We start from the raw sequence: 20,108 nt of genomic DNA, 5'->3' as shown, positions 1-20,108 counted from the left end.
CAGATGGCAAAACAAACTCAGGTGTCTAACGTAAGGTGGTGAATTTGGATGTTTTACTTCTGTAACTCAGTGAAATCCAACAAAGAGCATAGGTTTTGTCACTTTTTGTTGTTGCAGAACAAATCTTACCAAAACACTTGGTAAAGAGTTGTATTTGACAAAGCCTGTCTATTTTCCTGTTTGGGGAGGGAGAGTTGGTAAGAGTAACTTTATCTCCAGAAAGAAACCACTTGGGTAGAATGAGGTGCTGATTGTGGACTGTGATCATTGAGAGATTACAAACTTAAGTTCCATGGTGTCAGTTGTGAGGATCTGTAAATAACAGAATACAGTTTAATGTAAAAGTTGTTTTTTTTTTTAATGGAACAGGCAGATTGCCTAAAGATGTGTCTATCGTGCACTCCATTCTCAGCATTTCTTCCTCACTGGAAACATCAGATTTTAATTAAGGCAAGATCAAAATGATGTTCGGTTAGCCCCTTTTTGACGAGGGGCTAGGATTTTCAATATTACAAAAAATAGTTCAGAAAGAATAAAATTACAGAAGCAAATTAGACACTCCAATTTAGACAAAAATATACTTACAGATTTGGCAGTGAAGCAGAGTATAAAAATAGATGTTTCTGGATATGTTTTACAGAATGTGTTTAAGCCAAGAAAATTTCTTGATGACTCTGTGAATTAGAATGGTATATGGTTATATATGGTCTCAAGTATTCTTGAGACACTGAGAGAACAGCAGTACTGAAATAAAGTGTAATAAAAATTCTTATCTGAGCCTGTTTTAGAGAGACATCATATTTTACAAGTAGAAATAACTTAAAAATCTTCATGCACCAAAGAGCTCACTGTTTGTACCTCTTTCAGATAGGTCACGAGCATTAATAGTGTAATTTGACTTTTGCATTTCTCTCTGCTCAAGCTTCATCTTTGTTGCAAATGGGAACATTGAGCTCCTTGAAAGCAGTGCAAGTGTGTTAGTGCTCTGGAGAGTGCAGCTGGCGCGCCGAAGGAGCTCAGCGCGTGAGGAAGGACCTTTCGAAAACCACAGAAGCTGAACCTTGTTGGAACTTAGTTTTGACAGATCTGTTTCCAGGGAAGATGGGGACAAGGAACTTCTAGTCTGCAAAGCATGTTGAGGCTTCTGTAATTGTTTTTGTCAGCCTGTGCTTTTCTCCACGAGCCTGTCAGTCCTCATCAGTGAACCAGTTTATTTTGGCGTTTCCTGTTTCTGAGCAGAAGGAAGGTTATCTGTCCCTTTCCCCCTGCTTTCTTGATACCGCTTGTTCTATAAAACATCAGGTGTGTAGACTCTGTCATATTTTTTTGTTTGTATTTTTTCTACTTTTCCCTGTTGTAGTGGAGAAGAAAAGATCTAGAATGAAAATTACACAATAAATAAATAGCGTTCAAGTTCTTCACCAGGACCCCTAGGACCACCTGTATGAAGCTGCTTTCTAGCCAGGCAGCCTCCAGCCTTTGCTGCAGCGTGGACTTTTCCCACCCCAGATGCAGGAGGCTGCATTTGTTGTTGCTGCATGTGGTAGGTTTCCATCAGCACATTTCCCAGCCTGTCAGAAGCCCTCTAAATGGCAACTCCGTCCTCTGGTCTAGTATTGTTGAAAACCGTGTCTTGTAGCAATTTTTGAAGGCTTAGTAGGCTTGGCTTTTGGTCAGCTCTTGCTTTGGGTTCCTCTTTAGTTCTGCATTGTGAAGAATGGCTATAAGAAAGTATGGTAAATCAGCAACCTTCAAGGTGTAGGAATTTTAGCATCTTACTGCGCTGGAGCACGGAGTGCTGAGCCGTTCTGTCTCAGTTTGCTTATATAACATAGCACAAGTAAGGGACTTTGCATATTTGACAAACGTGGAAGATGAATGCTTTTGTGTAAGAGATTTTTGCGTGTGTTTGAAGAATGGTAGAGAGCTCTGTAAGAGGTGTTTGTCGGAATCTACATTCTTTGGTGCTTTCCTGTGTAGGAGCTAAAATATTTGTAAGTAAATATTTAAGCTTTCAAAAATCTGCTGTTTTTTTAAGTCAAGCTACTGTTACTGAACTCCATTACTGTCAGCGATGCTATAGCAAAACGTCAGTCAAGTTAGAGTAGAATTAGAAATGAAGAATTTAGAGAATAAAAAAAAAGGGGGGGGGGAGGAGAGGGGTTTCTGAGGAGTATTTCCTAGCTGAGGAAGACGTCATTGCTTGTTTGAGACATCCAACTGGACATCTGTGAAACTCTCTTAAGCCAAGAAATAGGCATTGCTCAACCAGAGCTTTGTTAGCAGTTTGAAGCGGCAGAACAAAAACCTACCTGTAAGAAGACTACAGTGGACTTAAAGAAATTATTTTCAGAATCTAAGCAGTTTTTAACACATTGTACATTACACAATGTAATGCCTTCACGATGTGGGAAAACCATATTCTTTTTCCAGCAAACTAAAACATGACTTGAACCTTTAAGGCTTTGCTGCCCTCTGCTCTACAGTAACGCTCATTATCTCACGCTTACCGCTCATTTAAAGGGCAACTAAAAAAAAAAAGTTAAATCTTAGCCCACATAGTACCTTAGCATAGCGAGCTTGTAATAGATTATCTTCTAATATGCTTCTGACAAAGTTTTCTTTTGCATGTTCTTGATTCAGAAGAAAATAGGTTCTCTGGATTTTTAAAGGATTGCCAAATGTTCTGGAGCTGGAGAAGCTTAATTTCTCAGGGTCTACTGATACAGGAATTAGTGGCATGCCGTTTTGAAATAGTCCTTTTTTTTTTTCTTTTCTTCACTGAGTTACATTTCTATGGAAACAGATACATTGTAAGATTCTTGTAGAGAGGTACTTAAAATTGCGAAGTAGTAATAATAGCATCTGAAGAAAAGATGGAGGTAGCTAAATTAAGCATTCCTTTAACTTTCTTATATTAACAGAGTATGTTGCAGTCTTGTTTATGTGGCAGTTCTTTGCTGCTGTAATGTATGGAAGTGTAGTTATATCAATGTTACATATGGAAAAAATAATCCATTTACCAGTAACTAGCAGGTGACTTTCTCTGATGTAGCAGTTAATTGGTATCCAGTGTCCTTGAGAATATTTCATTTCAGAAGAAGTACCACTGCTTACAAACGCGCTCTGTTTTTCACGTGTCTTACTTTATTTGAAGTATTTTGTTTGGGGGTGGCAGTCCCTGTCTCATCTCTGGTCTCGTACGTCTATGCACGGGAATGACGGTTTTGTGACCCATTTCAATGCTTGGCATTCAGGCCTGCCAGCTTTTAGCTGGTAACCTCCTCCCTCCAGGAAAGCTGATGAGAAAGCAGCACAGCGTGTACAGGTGAGCCCACATCCTGCTGGTAACCTTCCTGTGCTCCTGTGGCTTGGCAGGTAGCAGCTGTCTCTTCTCCAGCCGGCAAGCAGGAGCAGGGAACAAGGAGTGAACTCCGCACTCCTTCGGTATAAGGTGTTACCACTTCTGCCTGCCAGCCCCAGCGCAGAAGGCAGGTGGGCAGACACTCCTCTCCCAGGCTACACGAGAAGTCCTGGCAGTGTTTTTCCTCTTGTGGGGTCAGGCAGAGCTAGAAGCATTAGCCTGAAGAAGGATTCACGTGAAAAGGGAGTGCAGGGAATTAGGAGTGGGTGCAAGCAGGGCGGCTGTTGGGGTGTGGATCATGAAGAGGCACACGAGGACAGCCGTGCCAGGTCGTGCCAAAGACAGGGTTCTGTGGTGTAACACTGATGTTCCCTGCGGCCCAGGTGCTTGGAAAAGGATGCAAGAACAGGACAAACAGATGGGGAAAGTTCTTCCACTACAATTTGAAACGCAAGTTGCTGGAGGGTAGGAGAGTTTAAGCCAGAGGCTGTGTTTTCAGCTTCGGTGGGTTTTCCTTCTGTGATTAAACCAAACTGTGTCATCAACAAGATCCTTTAAGAGTTTTGAAGTTTAATTGTGTATGGAATGAAGAAGCCTGTCTGTTGGACCCCTCCTGCCCCCGAAAATTATTTTGATTCTTAGTTTCATTTGACATCCCCTCATTCCTGTACCCAGTTATGTTCTCTGAGCTGTGGAGTAGGGAATAGTCCTAGTGAGATGGTGGTTAGCAGAGGACTGTAAGACTCTGGAGCCAGTAGAAGAGCTATGAGACTGCAAATATAACTGCATTGCTAAATATTTTACCTAGAGAACTAAAGCTACCTGGAATCATTGTGCAGGAGGCTTGGCAGGGACACTGGTGTCTGCATGTTGTGCTCGTAGCTATCTAAAAAGTTTTCCAGGAAAATAACAATAATAATTTTAAAAAGCTCTGAAACTACATTTTAATTTAGAATGCAAAAAGTTAATATGAAACTATTGTAATTAGTTATACCTGGCTTAAACTTTTAAGTCCTTTAAACCTTTAAGTCCTTGATACTATTGAGGCTTCTTGACTACATTATCAAAAGATAATTGTTTGAATCCTTATTCATGTTGATACTAATGCAGGCACATGTCAAATATGCTGTTGGTAACTCTGCTTTCTATCAGCTTATTGATTGTAATAACCTCTTTGCTTCCACTTGAAAATTTTTTCTGAACGTGAGCTCGTGGTTTTTCTGCAGCACCGTAGAAGACAAAAGCAAATAAAAATACCGTGGTTCCGTCACCGCTTTCTTCTTGACTCAATAATTAATATTCTGATTGCTTGTTTTAAGTGATGACTACCAATGGCATTTGTTGGTAATTTGAGTGAGAAACGAAGTCAAGGAGCAGCTTCATGACAAAAGGACTGTTTACTCCTTGCAAGGTGTGCTGTGAGATTACATGGTTCTTTTTCATAATCTTGTCTGTAGTGAAAATAGTGAGTGTGCAGTACTAAATTTATGCAGCTGAGCTTCACCAAATTGATTGGATACTCATGTAAATTGCGTTTATATTATTTCTCCAAACCATGTCAGTGACAGCTTTCAGACTTCGATTCAATATTGCTTTGCTATTTCATAAACGTTGCAGAAGAGCTATTTGGCAGAGAAGATGGAATTTCACGAACATGTTACTCACCAATCTTCAATCAACAGTAAATACTTTTAAAGGGTTTGGGCTTGAGAATTATCACTCTTCATTCTTTGATTTATAATACAGATGTCTACAGTAATAGCTGGCTTTCATTGATAAAGGCCAATAACCAACCTGATACCTGAAAGGCTGACTGTAGTCCATGGATAAGTCCAAGTAATAAATTTTCCCATAGAAACTTGGTCCTAGATATGTTGTCCTTTAGCTCTATAGAGAGAAGAGCCTGTTTATTCATCTTTAAAACAAACCAGCAGTTGCCAGTCCTTTCTAAAATTTATCCTGTCTCTGCTACATTGAGCAAACACAAGAAAAAGGTTTCTTTGTTAGGGACTGTGGTATTTAGTTTTTCTTATTGATTAATCTGTTTCATGTTATCCTGAGAGAAAAATCTTACTCTTTTCTTAAACTGTTTGTTTCAATGGAAAATTTTTGCCTTTTAAAGATTATTTTAGATGTTATTTGTAAGATCTGACAGTTAGAAATGTTTGAAATATTTGCAGGTTGATTGCAACTTGAAATAACAATTAAAAAAATCCAATTAGACATAGTTGGAGCAGAGAGTGGTTGGTAAGTATGCTAATTACTTTTCAGTTTGTATTGTCAGTTGTTGCCTGTGTTCATGAGCACAATATGAACAAAATGGATGTGTCTTACTCATAAAGATTTGGACGTCCAGATAGGTGTTGATCTTATACACCGCTCTTGTATTTCACAGGAAAGAGAGGTTATTACCAACCAATTGTCTGCAAAAGAGATTTCTGTTAAAATGAACCTGCAGCAAGCTACTAAATTATTTTGAAAAGCTGAGAACTGGAATTTTAGACTGTTGTGCTGTAAGAAAGGAAAAAAATCTCATTCTTTTATGAAACAGTTCTTGGGAAATCAGTTGTCAGGGTGCTTGCTGTGCACTTGGGGTTACCAGTGGCCTTCAGTAGCCTATAAGTGGGTGGCTAGGTGATATTACTGTGCGAAAAGCTAAGCTTTTTGCTCTGTCTCTTAGGGTTTAATTCAAATCTTGGAATTGACTTCATTTCAGAAACGATTATGCCATTTCTTGAGCCTTTTCAGATCCCGGATAGGGATTGTACTGGCTCACTTAGACAATGCAAAGACAGACACGAGATAAGCTGCAATGGAAAAGTTAGAAAGGACATTGAACTTTTTTTGTCATCCCTTGGCTCCTCTACCAAGCGGAGGAATGGCTCTAGCTGGGTTTCTGCATGAAGTGAAATAGGTTCACGCTCCTGCATGTGATTCTTAAGATTCCTGTGTTCCGACAGGTCGGCATTTTTTTTAACCAGGGTACAGGCACAGCAGTGTATTTAAACTTGTACTGAAGGCAACTTTTCAACAAAAGGATACAGATTTTGCAGAATGAAGTATGGTTATGTACTAATGAAAGACTTTTAAAATAAAAATATTTCCCCCTTTCACTTAAGCTTTTATCCTGCCTGAGCTTGCTTGTGTACGCTGGTTAAATAGGATGCTGCTGCTGCTGCATCTAAGGTTGCAGTGCGGTTACGTGGTGTTCCTGCTTTGAGTAGTTTTGATTAATATAACCAGAACTCAGGAAAAAAAATATCCTAGTTTTGATCTATTTCTGCTAAAGCTATTTTAACTGAGGTGCCTGAAGTAAATGAACATTATCACTTTTCCAGTAAAAGTTGGATCCAGTCGCTTCTTCTCATGGGTTGTCTGTTCATTTTGTTACGGTGCTGGCTGCCTGAGGTCTAACAGCTGGGAAGGCGCTTACGGGACTTCTGTCATTCTCTGCTGACCGTGGCGGGTACGTGGGATGGTGGTGCTCACACAGAAAGGTCAGGGGAGTGGAAAATAAACAAGATCTTATACTGAGACTAACTTCTGGGGGAGTAGTCTAGGCTGCCCCCACCTGAATACTGGGACATTTTTAGTGTTTCTGTTCTGTGATTGTAATAGTGGCATGTAATGCAAACTGGGTTAATCTGTAATCTTAGTATATGACAATGCTAAAGCTTTGGTTCCGTCTTTTCAAATGAGAGAAATTCAGAGTTTTTCTTCATTCTGCTTGCTGATTTTTGCCTGTCTGCATTTCTGGTGTTGCGAATTTTTGCAGTATCTAACCTACTTACACTCAGCATAGGTACCGTGCATCGCGCATTTCTTTTATTTCTCCTCACTTCTTATGCTGATATTTATTCAGCAAAATGTTACTTAAGCACTGTGCCCTCTGCCTTCGGATGGACTAGTTTCTACTACTGGTTATGCAGCAAGACAGCAGTGCTGGCTCGTTGTGCTGGAAGCAAAGCCACGACCGACTGTCTGGCTTATCTGATGGCTGTTGGTTCAAAACCGCTAAAATTGCAGCTGGATTTCTCTCTCTGCACTTACCAGTCCCATAATACTGCAGCTGCGTGGATTTCACTTGCTGAAGCGCGCGCTCGCAGGTCCGCAAGTAGGTGTTTGCGCATTTTGAGAAGTTTTGTGGCTTCAGAGATATAAGAGGATCCAAAATATTTATATTCTTAATGAACAGTCATGAATTCTTTGCGTGAGTGGTGTTATGAAATACGAGTAACTACATGAGTTAGCTTTTGTTTCTAGTATTTGCAGACAAGAGGCTGGTGTCTGCAAGCACCTACTGACTCAGTCGAGCTCTCTGATTTTCACCACATCATTTAAACTCCCTCGTGGACTGATTAACTGGCATCTGTCTTGTTTTGTTTTCCCTTGGAAGGGTGAGAGTGTTTGTTTGTTTCTATTTTCCTGTACCTACCGGATTGTGTTAGAACAGCATTCCCAAAATTTCTTCATTTCCAAGTGCTGGCTTGTACCGACTCGTGGCAATCTAGCATCTGTTGGTCTCCTGCCATCCCTGCTGTGTGATGTAGGCAACTTTCCCTCCTCTGGTATTTGTGTTGGTCAGTTTGTTTTCAAACAGAGCAGCCCTACACCCTACAAAATAAGGGGCTGAACGAGGTGCGTGTTAACGCTTGTCTTCCGCGTGCAGTGGGTCGACCAAGGCCCAGCTGGTGTAGCGCAGCACCGGCCGGAGGCAGCGGTTCTCGGCCCCGGCAGCATGGCCACGTCTGCGTGGGGACGTCGGGGCGATGCGGTGCCTGGCCGTATTCCCCGACAGCCACTCGGGGTCACACCAGATACGCCAAGTCCTTCTTTTTACGTGCTCCTGTTTGACATTTTCTAAATCTGGATGATCTAGAATGGCACATGATATACCCGATCAACTGTGTTTCAGCAAGACTTGAAGACTCTTTAAAATATTTCCTTGTCTTTTCTGGAAGTACCTGTCATGATGTACACTGGCATTGAGTTTTGTCTTTTTCACTTCTATGTCCAATGCTAGGGTGCCTGCTGCTTACAGAGCAGCGTATTGTTGGATGTACATTAGGTATCGTCTCTGCATTTATCTAGTTCAGTTGTTAGCTCATGCTTTGGATCTAATTTTGAATGTTGTATTTCCCTTGCTTTTTAAGCCTGTACATTTCTTTTACTTAAAGTTGCGTTTGAATTACGTCCTTCATACGGAACTCTTTGTTCGATAAGTAACAAAATTTCTTTGTGCTATATTAATTACACACTTCCACCTCTATTAAAAAAAAATAAAAAAAATCTGCTAATCTGTAACAGCGGGATACAAGACTGGAGTGAAAAATAACTTGGGAATGAAAGTTTGTCTTGCCCAGTTCGCCTTTTTATCAGATTCCCCCCCCCCCCGCCCCCCCCCGAATAGACAAGCCGTCGTGCAGTTACTTCTGCTTCTTTTAAGTTGATTTTAGGCTTTTCTATCTCAACATGGCCATGACTATTTCATTATATGTTTGAAGAATTGCTTTGTTGAAAATGGTGGAAGTCATGGTTTCTAATAGCTTCTGGGTAATTATTTTATATAACCTCAGCTGACCTCATCATGTTTCTTAAACCAAACAGTACTTAAAAGAACAACAAACTGCAGGACTCTTACTATTACATTGTCATTGTTACATAGTAATACACACAAATGTATGTAACAGTTTTAAACCTAGTAAATTTTCTTTTAGATGAAGAGCTTGATTTTTTCCTCTACCCTGTTCTGATTCTGGCTGCTTGTAATGAGGCAATCCTTCTCTGGAGCTCCAGCTGTTCCTAGCCTGTGCTGCTCATTGAAAAACCCTGCTAGCAGAGGAAATGTGGTAAAGCCCTGTTTCTGTCTTGGCCAGGCTAGGTGTACGGGGAGGAAGAAAATGTGAGGTTTCTGGAGGAATAATAATTCTGTTAGAAACCATAAACGTTCAGGAGATGGGCTTTGACTTTGCAGCTACTTTGTCTTTGATGTGGTAAGTGTCTGTTTGCTATGCAGCGAGTATATTGCTTAAAAACAAGGATGCTGCTGGTTTGTTTTAATCTTCTTATTGTAAACCCTCAAATTAAGATAGGGTCAGTCTTTCCATTCAGTGTAATCTGAGTCTGATTTGAGAAGATTTGAGAAAATTGTTGTTAACCATCCTTCTTACCTTAGCGGAGGTAGAATTGCCAAGACGTGGTTAAGAAAAGTTTAACTACATCCAGAAAACCTTTGCTGCTGCTTTTGGCTGGTGTTGGTGTGCATGCACGTTTCTTTGCTCTGTCCAGAAGCACCGTGTCACTGGGACTGCCAAGGCATGCACAGTGCATGCAGTATGCCAAAACATACTGCACGTTAACCTTCTAGCATATCTGTTCTGCATTTTTTGGGTTGAAAACCTTCATTTATGTTTCTTGCAGCTTCTGTTTTATCAAAACCAGTGTTGTTGTTGTTGTTTTCTTTTTCCCCTTTCCTTCTGGATGTTTGTTCTTTCAGTCTTCGCTAACATCTAGGAAAAGGGCAAGTGGCAGTTTATCTTCACTTTGATGGAATCTCAAGATTTCTTCCTTTAAGCAGCGGTTGACTAATAGGAGATGGTGTAAAACTGCAAATCGATAAGGTTCTTAGGTAAATTGAAGCATGGAACATGAAGTGAATAAGAAATAAATAAAGATGCACTTCTGATGTTTCAATTCTGTGTAGGTGTTCTCGAAGAGAAAAGAGTGAAGGGCTTAGTGCGTTTTTAAAGGCCATGTACAGGGACAAAACTCTTGCAGTTGAGCAGGAGGTTGTGACGGCATTGCACTCGGACTTTTGGCACTCCTTGCTCGCCTGTCTGCTCTCCGCTGAGAGTTAACTGTCCCTGTGGGTCTGCCAGCATAGAGGCATTATGTGGTCTCTTCCTAACCTGGTCTGTCAGTGGGCTGGCCTACCTTATGCTCTCCAGCATAGTTTTCAAAAACTAAGATGATTTTGATGGGACTGGACCAAAGAACAGGTACGTGGGCAGTTGCAGTGGCTGTTCGGAGGGGGACGTTGGCCTTTCCAGGAGTAAGGCAATGAGCGTTCGGAGGTGCTGGCTGCAGCAATGCCTCAATTGCAGCACAGTCTGAAAAGTGTGAATGCACTCGTGGGAGCCTTTAAACCAAGTTTTTCCAAGCATGGTGATCCTTTTAATCTCAAACCTGCTGTTAATCAGTATAGACTTAATTGATACAACTTACTTATAAACTGAAATCTATGCAGATTTTGAACTTGTTGATTTCATAGCTTATAAAATAGTACAACTGGCTTTGTTGTAGATTTTTGTCATTTATACACTGTGAAAGGCCAGAAATATACGAAGTAAGACTTTCACAATCCTTATAGCTGTCCTGGCAGTTTTAAAATTACTGTTCCTTCTAAGAAAACTGTGGAGTCTTTGAAGCCATGGTATTGTCGTCTTTGTAAAGGGGATGAGAAGAACACTAAGAACAAACAAAACTTCTTGGAAAATTGTTCTTTGCAAGAATTTCATAGATCTTGAGTGAAGCCTCAACTCAGGGACTCAGGCCACCGCGTAGATTCTGCAGTTGTCATCATCTTTTCAAAATGTATGGAGTATGGAAATGATACGCAATCTGAGCGTATGGGGTAGGTGCATAATTATTATTTTATTATTATATATAAAATTATTATTATATATAAAATTATATATCACTTGTCTAAATACTCATTAGTGTGGTACTTCTTGAAAAATTATACGTGTGAAGTAGTATAGTTCTCCTATGAAACTCTGGGAACCAAATAAGAAGACTGTGAAGTAGTGTAGGAATGCTAATGTGAAGGGGGGAAAAATGAACAGCAGCGATGGCTCGCTCCAGAGCAGCTGGGATCTCACTGTTTTGTACGAATAGCAATGCGTATTGTCACTTAACACTTGATCAGAATGGTTTGTGCTGCCATCATGAGGAAATGTATTACAAGTAGCTGCTTCTACCATGCGGTTCTCATTCATTATTTAAGCAGTTTTAAGACAAGACTGGTGAAGCTCCTTTTAAGTTTCTTTGAGTATGCCTACAGAATTAAGAGCATATCTTGGATAATTAAATTAATTAAAAAAAAATCTTTAAAAATATTTCAAGCACCAGCATTTGGAAAATACAAGGTAAAATGTGAAAGTGAATCTGGGCAGCTCTGGTGTTTGGATTTCTGCACTTTTGGTGATTTTTTTTTTTTAAAGATATCCTGTGAAGCCTGCAGTATACTTTTCTTCTGAAATTTAGAAGAAAAAAGCATAGGACACCTTCTGTAGCATTCTGGATCCATTATGCTGCTTTTAGCCTGCAATGCAGAAGGAAAAATCATATAAAATAACCCATCATTTATGATGTGAAGTTTATGACGTATGTTTAATCTGAACAACCACTTGGAAGCTCCTTTAATGGGATTACAGTGGTTCTCTCTATGTTAGATGGCAAAATTTGTTTGTTGGAACAAAAATAAACTGGGAATGATTTTGTCTTTAGGATGTTTTTAACAAAACTGACTCGGGAATAAATCAAAATTTCAAGTCTTTTGTAGGATCTTAGAGAGTAATAGATTACAGGGTCTCTGGTATTCCATCTGTAATTTCTCTATAGCACCAAATGTTTACCATGTGTGTGGGAAACGTTACCTTGGGTCTAGAGAAGTCCTCTGGAGGTTTTTCGTTTGTTTTTAAGTACTTCTAGAGCCATTATAATTTTGAGTTTCTTGCATAATTTTTCTTCCTTTGCCAAAAGCATAAAACTTATGCAAGCTTTTCACGAGGCTTCATGTGGCTTCAAGGTTTTTCTCTATGCAGAAAAGCAGTTTAGCTTGTTGGTGCTTCCTTCTTTTTGTACATTCTTTTCTGGATGACACAGCCAAATTGGAAGACAGGTCCACAAATCGTCACATGCATCTTATATATGATCTTGTTCCTTTCTTTTTAGGGGACATCAGTATCACAGATGCCATAGTTTAATGTTCCCTTCTATTAACTTATAAAGCATAAAAGCTGATGCAGTTGTATTGCTTTTTTCATCGTCCTAGTTTGAAGACTAATCTATCTCCCTTTCCCCCTTTTTAAGTGAGAAAACCACTGAAGTGTAATAGAGGAGCCTTGAAGTAAGTTTGAGATCTTTAATTTGTTGAATTTAAATGCGGGGGGAAAAGAGTGCTCACTTGTTTGAGGCGGGGGTGGTCCTGCTCTGTGTGATTTTGGTAGTATATTTATCAACCATTCCCTTTTAGAATTAAAAATTGACGTTAAAACAATGTGTACTTCTAGGTAATGAGATGATTATGATTTTTGAAGAATGGTAAAAATACAAACTTCTAGGCCAGTTGAGAAGAAATGCTTCCATTAGGCAGGGCCAGGATTTCTTAGTCTTACATATTAAACAAACAAACACACAGCAAAACAACTTTGTTTTTTTGCAAATGCCTGAATATGATGAGCAGACTTCGTGTGGTAAATGGATCCCAAGTTCTGAAGGTGTCAGGGACAGAAGCAGCAGCAAAGAAATTATCGTGGAGATGACAAGGAATGTCTGAAAAGGGAGCAGAACAAAAATGAGTGATTGACCAGGGTGGGAAGGTTGTGACAGGGAGAGCTGGGAGCCTCAAGGATGGGAAGTGGTTGCTTGAATATCTAAAATAATTGGATAGGGCAATCTAAAAAACATCTCTTGGCAGGTGTATTGATGAAAAGTTCCTATAGGAAAAAAAAAATTCCTTGTAGTCAGGGCTTGTGGGAATTGATTTTTCTGATAGCTCAGTGTGGAGAAAGCATCTACGGCAGGTTCTGAAAAGTGGCTGGAAGGATGGGAAACCAGGATTTCAGCAGTCACATGTAGCTGGGGCACCACAGGAAAAAATTCGTCCTCTTCCACCTCGTGCAGTTTGTGGGAAAAAACAATGTGGGAACTGGTGTCAGGTCATGCAGGTAATCAGTGAGACTTTTGTATAAAGTAGAAGAGCGAGAGTTTGTCAGCACCGTGCAGCCAAGATAGAGCAGCTTCTTTCTGATGTTGCTCTAAGCCCTTTGTGTGCTTGTTTCTATTTTTAATGCACCCCTAGGAAGGACTGTCTGGGACATGTTTGCTGATGTAACATTATGTAAATTTTATTTCAAAGCAAAAATAAGGTACTGTTGACTAATTAACATGATGATTCCAGCTTAAAATAGTTCATACTAAGCAGAGATCGGTATTAGTTTGTAAACTTCATGAGCACCTGCAATGAAATGTAAAGTAAGTAAAAACAAGTGTTGAGCTATGATGGACTGTAGCTTTCCTAGATCCCGTCGTCTGGTCGGTGTTAATGGAGCCACTTGTGTAGCGTTTACTCCTGGAACCGCTTCTTTGCATGGATTTGCATATCTCATTTATTAGGTAAATAAGAAGTAATGGGAGTATTTCCAAACTTTGAAGTTTTTGATCCTGCAATGATGAGTAAAATAAAAGCTTAGAGAAAAGTTTAGTTTCTCACCATGTATATTTGGTGACCTGGAAGGGAAACAGAAGCCTTGCAGTTCTCCAGATTTTTTAACGTTTCCCTTAAGAAAAAGAGCATGGTAGTTTCGCCTTTTATTATTTACATCACATTTTATTGCAGTCAAAACACTTTTATTTAAAAAAATAAACTGTATGTAACTGTAGCAAATATATGCTTATGCTATAAAGACAGACCTCTTTCAATTTTATACTGAAAAAATTTATACCATGCGGGCCCCTGCCCGCTTCACCTCCCGCACACGGTAAGTACGGCGCTTGTGCTGCCAGGAACAGCGGCACTTGCACAGAGGCTGTGCTCTGCACCTGCAGCATAGCTGAATTCATCCTAAACCCATCTTCCGCACTATGTTGGAACTGGCAGAGTGCGTGTTGAGTCTCTCAGAGAAAGTGGGCTGCATAACGTATAATATTACACGAACAACTTTTTGGAGAAAAAAGGCACAACTTTTCTTGCAGCTGGCTGTAGTAGGAAGAGCTTTAAGGCAAATTTAATAGAAGCAGCGTGGCCTACTTCAATTAGCATGAAATGCTAGATAATTATCTTAATGCCAGGTGTTGTTGAGACTTGGCTACCAAGAGCAGTTAGGGTGAGTTTTTTGGTTGGTCTGTGAGGAAGTTTGTTCCAGAAAACTTAGGAGCAGGTTGAAGTGATCGGACCAGTCCTGAAGGCAGTTTTGAAACAAAGCGTAACAACTCCTGATAATTTAGTTACTTTAAAGTAGGAGTCAATGGGACATGTCAAGGCTCTTTCAACAAATTGAATATCTTGCAAAATTGAAGCGATTTTGAATTCATGTCTGAGGAGAAATTTACGGATTCAACCCACCCATCCCCAAGTGCTCCAGTTTCAGAAGAACACGCATTAAAATCATGCCTGCAATAACTGTTTCTGCTCTGCTTAGAGGAATTGATCCGAGGAGGGATATTTTCTTCAAAGATGATATTTAATTTGGCTTTGCATAACAAGATGATTAACTCGTTCTAGATGGGATGAAACCCAGAAAGCGATCGTTTGCAAATGTAATTTTGCAAAGCTGCTGTCATCGCCGTGAGAAAAGTGTGAACAAGGCCTAACGTAACAAATCCAAATAATGAAACTCTATTAAAACATCCGTTTCCTGGGGTTGAGAACTATCTGGGACATAACATCTTGATTATAGTTTCTTTGGTATTGAAATTAATTTCCTTTAGCTTGAAACAGAAAGTGGATCTCCAGCAGTGAGTGGTTCTACCGTCAGTGCAAAATCAGCTAACATGAAATGTACAAATTTATGTCGGTTACATCATGTGAGCTGATTACCTTTCGTTTCTCTTAACCTACAGAACCAAAGCACCTTTAGTCCTCTGTCTGCGTGCAGCTGGCCTGTTGGGGGGAAATAGCGACTGCAGTGAGTTGGGCAGTCTCTGCTCTGGGCTTCGTCCCTCCCCTTTCTTTCTTCCCTAGGCAGAGGGAGGGCAGCGGTGGCGTTAATGAATTTTTCAGCAAATGGGGAGAGAGGAAGCATGGTCCTTTTTAATGACCGTGCTTCACTTTTGAATACTTTTGAATGCTTCGGGCTTAATCATGAGAATGGTTAATGGCTGACTGAAGCTGATGGTCTGTAAACACTGCTATGCAAAAATATTATCTCAGGTATGTATTGGTGTTCAGCCCTTGCAAATAGATTGTAATGCTTTGTTTGAAACCCTCTATTTTTTCCTGCGTTTTGTGTACCGAATGCCTCAGATAATGTATGGGGTTTGTACTGATCTCTAGCTAACTCTTTGGGCTTTTCCATGCTGTAACTTTAAAAGCACGGTGTTGATTTAGTACCACGTTTTTCAAAGTTTGTTTTGTGATTAGAATACCTGCCTGGAAGTTGAGTGCTGTTATCTGAAATAATTATGGCGATGAGTGCTGGACACTCCTGGCACATACTGTTAGCATCCAGTCTCTCCCTGTGCTTACATTCCACATTTGTGAAGGACCCCGATGCGAAGGGTAGGATCGTTTCTTCGTTATTGTGGACTTTGCCTTCAAATCGATGATTAATTCTTATCAAAGTGAATAAATATTGTCATTATTTCAAAAGTGTTTAAATAGATTTTATTAGGAGGGATGAAGATTGGAAGTATTTGTAATGCCTTCTGAAGTAATTAGGTTGCTCTAGCAATCAGAAGCTGAGTTATGAATGAAATCATGCCCTATCTCAGAAAATATCTAGCTATTTCTTACAGTGGTAAGTCAGAGATGTTATTATCCAGGTTTGAGTCTACTTTTGCATTTTTATCCTTGTAGTTTTTAAGAAGGAAAATAAAGCTTTTTTGGTGAAGCATCTGAGGTTACCGAGGTATTGTAAGCATGAATAATTTCACAGGCTTGAGAAGATGATCAAAATATAATCAATTATTTTATTTGTGTATGTATGTCAGTGTATGGTTTAAGGGACGTCCTGGCTGTGTGCTTTATTTTGCATAGAACTGCATTTTGTGTCCTCGGAAAGCATGTGCCTTTCTTCTTTTGCACACTGCCATCCAAGTTTGGAAGTTAGGGTGCCTGGAGGTATTTCATTGTTTGGCTTTCCGTAAATCCCAGTTCTTGCAGAGTTCTGTGCAGCCCATTCGGTCCTTAACAGCCTGACTGTGATTAAAATGTGTATTGTACGTTGTATGATTTCATGCTTGAGCTTAATTTCTTCCGTTTCAAGGTAGTGTATAATAATGGAAACAAAAATAGCATAACTGAATTAAAAGGATTCCTTAGCATTATTTTTTTCCTGATATCAAAGTGACGTATGCCAAAGTTAAATAAATGAAATAAGTTTTTACACCAATACAGAATGGGGCGTTTAAACAGCTGAATGTTTAAAAAGACTAGTATGAATATTTGAATTTCAGAGAATGGAATAGATTTATCTTGTTCAGTCTGTAGTGCCCAATTGCCATTTAGAGGCACATGAATTGACCTAGCAAATAAAAAAGTTAGGCTAAGCAAATTAAAATTCTTGAGCGTATTGAATAAATATAAGTACAGTAAAAAGCACCATCTGTCTAATTAAGCAAATGAAATATTTCTTCAAGGAAGCTGGGGTGACAAAAGCTTTATTAAAACTTCTTATACAGCATTTCTGTCGTATAACCAAAAGGCACCCACCCTGCCTTTAGCAGTCCAGGTGTGCCTGTAGGGACAAATAAGTAGAACTCCGTGGACGTAGTGCAAGAACCGAACGATATGTTTGGTTTCTTTCTTTTTTACTGCTCAGATTATAATGCATTAAGACAATGGTTACAAACAAACATTTAACCTTGAACTGATTTAAATATAGAGTTCTCAAATTTTTTTTTGCGGGTTTAGTGATGAATTTGCTATCCATCCCATGTCTGACCTTTATTTTTTTTTCATTCCATAACGACCTTGAACCGATTTTAATATGCTGGAGTCAATACTAAAAATAGTTTATCGAGAATATTTCAGATTACTTGTAACAGTGATATTAACTGAATGCAAGCCAGCTCTGGCTTAGACGCCTTAATTAGGAGAGCTTATTTTGGAAGTGCTTTCATTTATCACCCTGACCTCAGGAGTTTGTACACCCTACGGTTTCTTTTTACTCTTACACTTTTGAGCCATGCCAAATTAAAGAAACTGCAGACTTTGAAGCGAAACACCAGTGTTTCATTTGTCTCTGTAAGACTTTTCAATAAGCTGCTATTTCATTTGAACGATTGTCAAGGCATTAGCCACAGTTGATTTGTTGGTAAGAATTATGAATAGGTCATCCGTATAGATACGAATTTACCTGGGCTGTTACCATAAAATTCCTTGCAGATAAAAAGGATGCTATGTGACAGTTCTCTGGTTTACAGGACTTTGTCTGATTTACCCTGATGCCCAAAGACTCGGCCTGCCTTATTTGCAGTCCTGGGAGAGCTCCAGCAGATACTCTGCAGCTTCGTGCAGGGGTAGCAAAGCAACGTTTGGATGCCATTAAGTAGGCGTCTGTTTAGTTTGTATTAATGAGAGTTGTAGCTGTTGGAGAGACAAACTTACTACATTCTGGTAGCTCAAATAAATTAAAATTCATTTGGGTCATGGGAGAGAGAAACCAAGGGCTGTCTTCTAAATGACAAGTTATTTTAAAAGCTGTTGTAATATCGGCGTTCTGGCTTCTACATATGTTCCTGGTGACTGTATTTATTTAATCACTTCAATGCAATTTGCATGCATCCATACTCGGTTAAATATTACATTTCCTGTTAGCTTTTATTAGAAATTTATTCCTTTAAAGTTTCTTTCTGACTCATTTTTTTATTCAATTATTTTCCTTGTTTTCTGTTCAATATTTTAATGTCACCTGGAGGTAAGTTTTCATCTCGATCCAGTATAACTTATTTTTATGTAAGAATCCCATTTCAGGTGCTGGTTTGTTTATTTATTTATTTATGTATATGTGTATATAATAATGCCTTCAGAAATGGGTTTGTTTTAATGTTGTTGTTATTTAGAAGAGTTATTTGTGATGAAAGAATCAGGAATTATTTCATGCAGCAAGAGAATGGAATTTGATTCTGTAACTCTCTTTGAACAGAAATGTGGAATACCTGCTGAATCTACAGCACGCAGGATTTATACTCTTCTTTTTTAAATGCAGTACCCAGAAAATGGAATGCTCACTCCCAAGTGGTATTTGAAGATGGTCAGTACCTGGTACATGTCTTACAAATCGTTGCCACCCAGAGCTGTTTGGAAGTCTTGCACAGATCGGTCAATTTTGGTGAAGTTCTGCAAGGAACGGGGTGGGGTTCTGGTTTGGTTTGGGCTGCTTTAGGGGTTTTTGTTCATTTTTGCTTGATTTGTTTTGGAATTCTCTCCCCTTTTTCTGGCCAGCCACAGTGCTGGCACGGATTCTCAGCCTTGCAGCGCAGATAGCCCTGGCTTTCAGGCGCGCGAGTGCTGCAGCCTTTCTGTGCCAGGCTGCTATACCCGACCTGCGCTCCCGCGGCGCATTGCAGGCGGCAGCCCTTGGGCTCTGTGTGCGCTGCAGTGCTGGGGGAAGCGGTGCCGAGTCCTTCAGCCACCTCCTTCCAAAGCCAGGCTGAACAGACTCGACTGATGAAATGCTGTGTCACTGGTGCCTGCTGCTGCAGCTGTGCCTTGGCCCTGAACCCCTTGCTTTCCAGCAACAGCAGTCTGTCTGTTCTGCTCTGCTGGCAGGTGATGGATGGCTGGTAACCAGCAAGGCTGTGTGGCCAGATGGTGTTTGCTCTGTACCCGGAGTAAAGGTCGCGGGGAGGATAAGGGGTGATCCCGGTGATGGAGGACAGCCCTTCCTGCTGGCAGTGGGGATGAGAGCATCCTCCCAGAGCTTAATGAGTCACCAGGAGGTAGGTCAGACTTCCGAGACACGCAGTAGGAGCTGTTCATGTGCACAGGTACAGCGTGAGGTCTGCGCACCTCCGTCTGTTGGTAACAATCAGGTTAAAGTTGGAAATTAGTTTCCAGTTGCAGGTTACTTGTGGCTGTTGGTTCAGCTGGAGCTGCTGTTGGAGAGGAAGGCAGGGTCATAAGGAGGGTACGTACCCTCTCCTGTCTCCGTCACCGTCAATGGATTTGTGTCTGTGAGGTTTCATGAATTGCACTAGGTTCACTTCCAGCCCAGATACTCCCCTTCTGCCCCAGAAGACATCCAGATGTTTTATTGTCAGCAAGAGGCATTTTCCTCGCTCGTTCTGCGAGCAGCTGTGGACTCATCGAGCCAGCTGCAGGGCAGGATGGTCTGGTTGAGGACAGGGGACCTGGCGATGCAGCAACCTGCCGGTGGTTGTGGGTTTGCAGCCGGGGATTCGCCGTGGTAATTCTGCAGGTCAGGGCTCTGTCTCTGACAGGCAGGGTGCCAGCCGTGCGTAGTCGCTCCTGAATCAGTTGGGAACCTTTGGCCACAGTGAAGAGTTGTTTAGCTTCCTCCTGAGCTCTTGCTTAGCAGTAAAGAAACACGTGTTGGTTTTCTGAAATCTAGATCAAGATTGCAGTTTATACCTCTCAGCTCTAGTGCGTGCTTTCTTCCTGTATTTGCTGTCAGGGGTAGCAATGGAGAGCGATTGGGAATTCATGGCTGACAGGACAAAGCCTTGATGGAAATGAATTCCTTACATTTTGGACACTATGCTTCAAGGTCCTCTTTAGTCCTGCTTTATGGAATTCCACCTCTTACACCAGGCGGCGTGGTCGCAGAGAGGAGTGCGT

At 40.5% G+C, this 20,108-nt stretch overlaps 1 protein-coding gene across 13 annotated transcripts in view; it reads left to right on the top strand.

Moving 5' to 3' along the window:
- Positions 1-20,108, top strand: part of PLEKHA7 (pleckstrin homology domain containing A7) — a 149,869-nt gene that overhangs the window by 27,674 nt on the left and 102,087 nt on the right. Inside the window, exons 1-2 of one of the 13 annotated variants that reach the window (XM_083838626.1) lie at positions 8,835-10,997; positions 12,458-12,494. The exons of 11 other annotated variants lie outside the window; for them this stretch is intronic. In XM_083838626.1, the coding sequence (XP_083694752.1) occupies positions 10,967-10,997; positions 12,458-12,494 (68 nt within the window). In that variant the 5' untranslated portion in view covers positions 8,835-10,966. Of the gene's footprint in view, positions 1-8,834; positions 10,998-12,457; positions 12,495-20,108 lie in introns of those variants that run through there. One more of the 13 variants, XM_083838627.1, reaches the window with a different exon arrangement.

This window comes from Anser anser (assembly GCF_964211835.1).
Source record: "Anser anser genome assembly, chromosome: 5".
Taxonomy (NCBI): domain Eukaryota; kingdom Metazoa; phylum Chordata; class Aves; order Anseriformes; family Anatidae; genus Anser; species Anser anser.
Note: the sequence above shows the minus strand (reverse complement) of the source record. Positions and strands in the feature narration are given on the sequence as shown.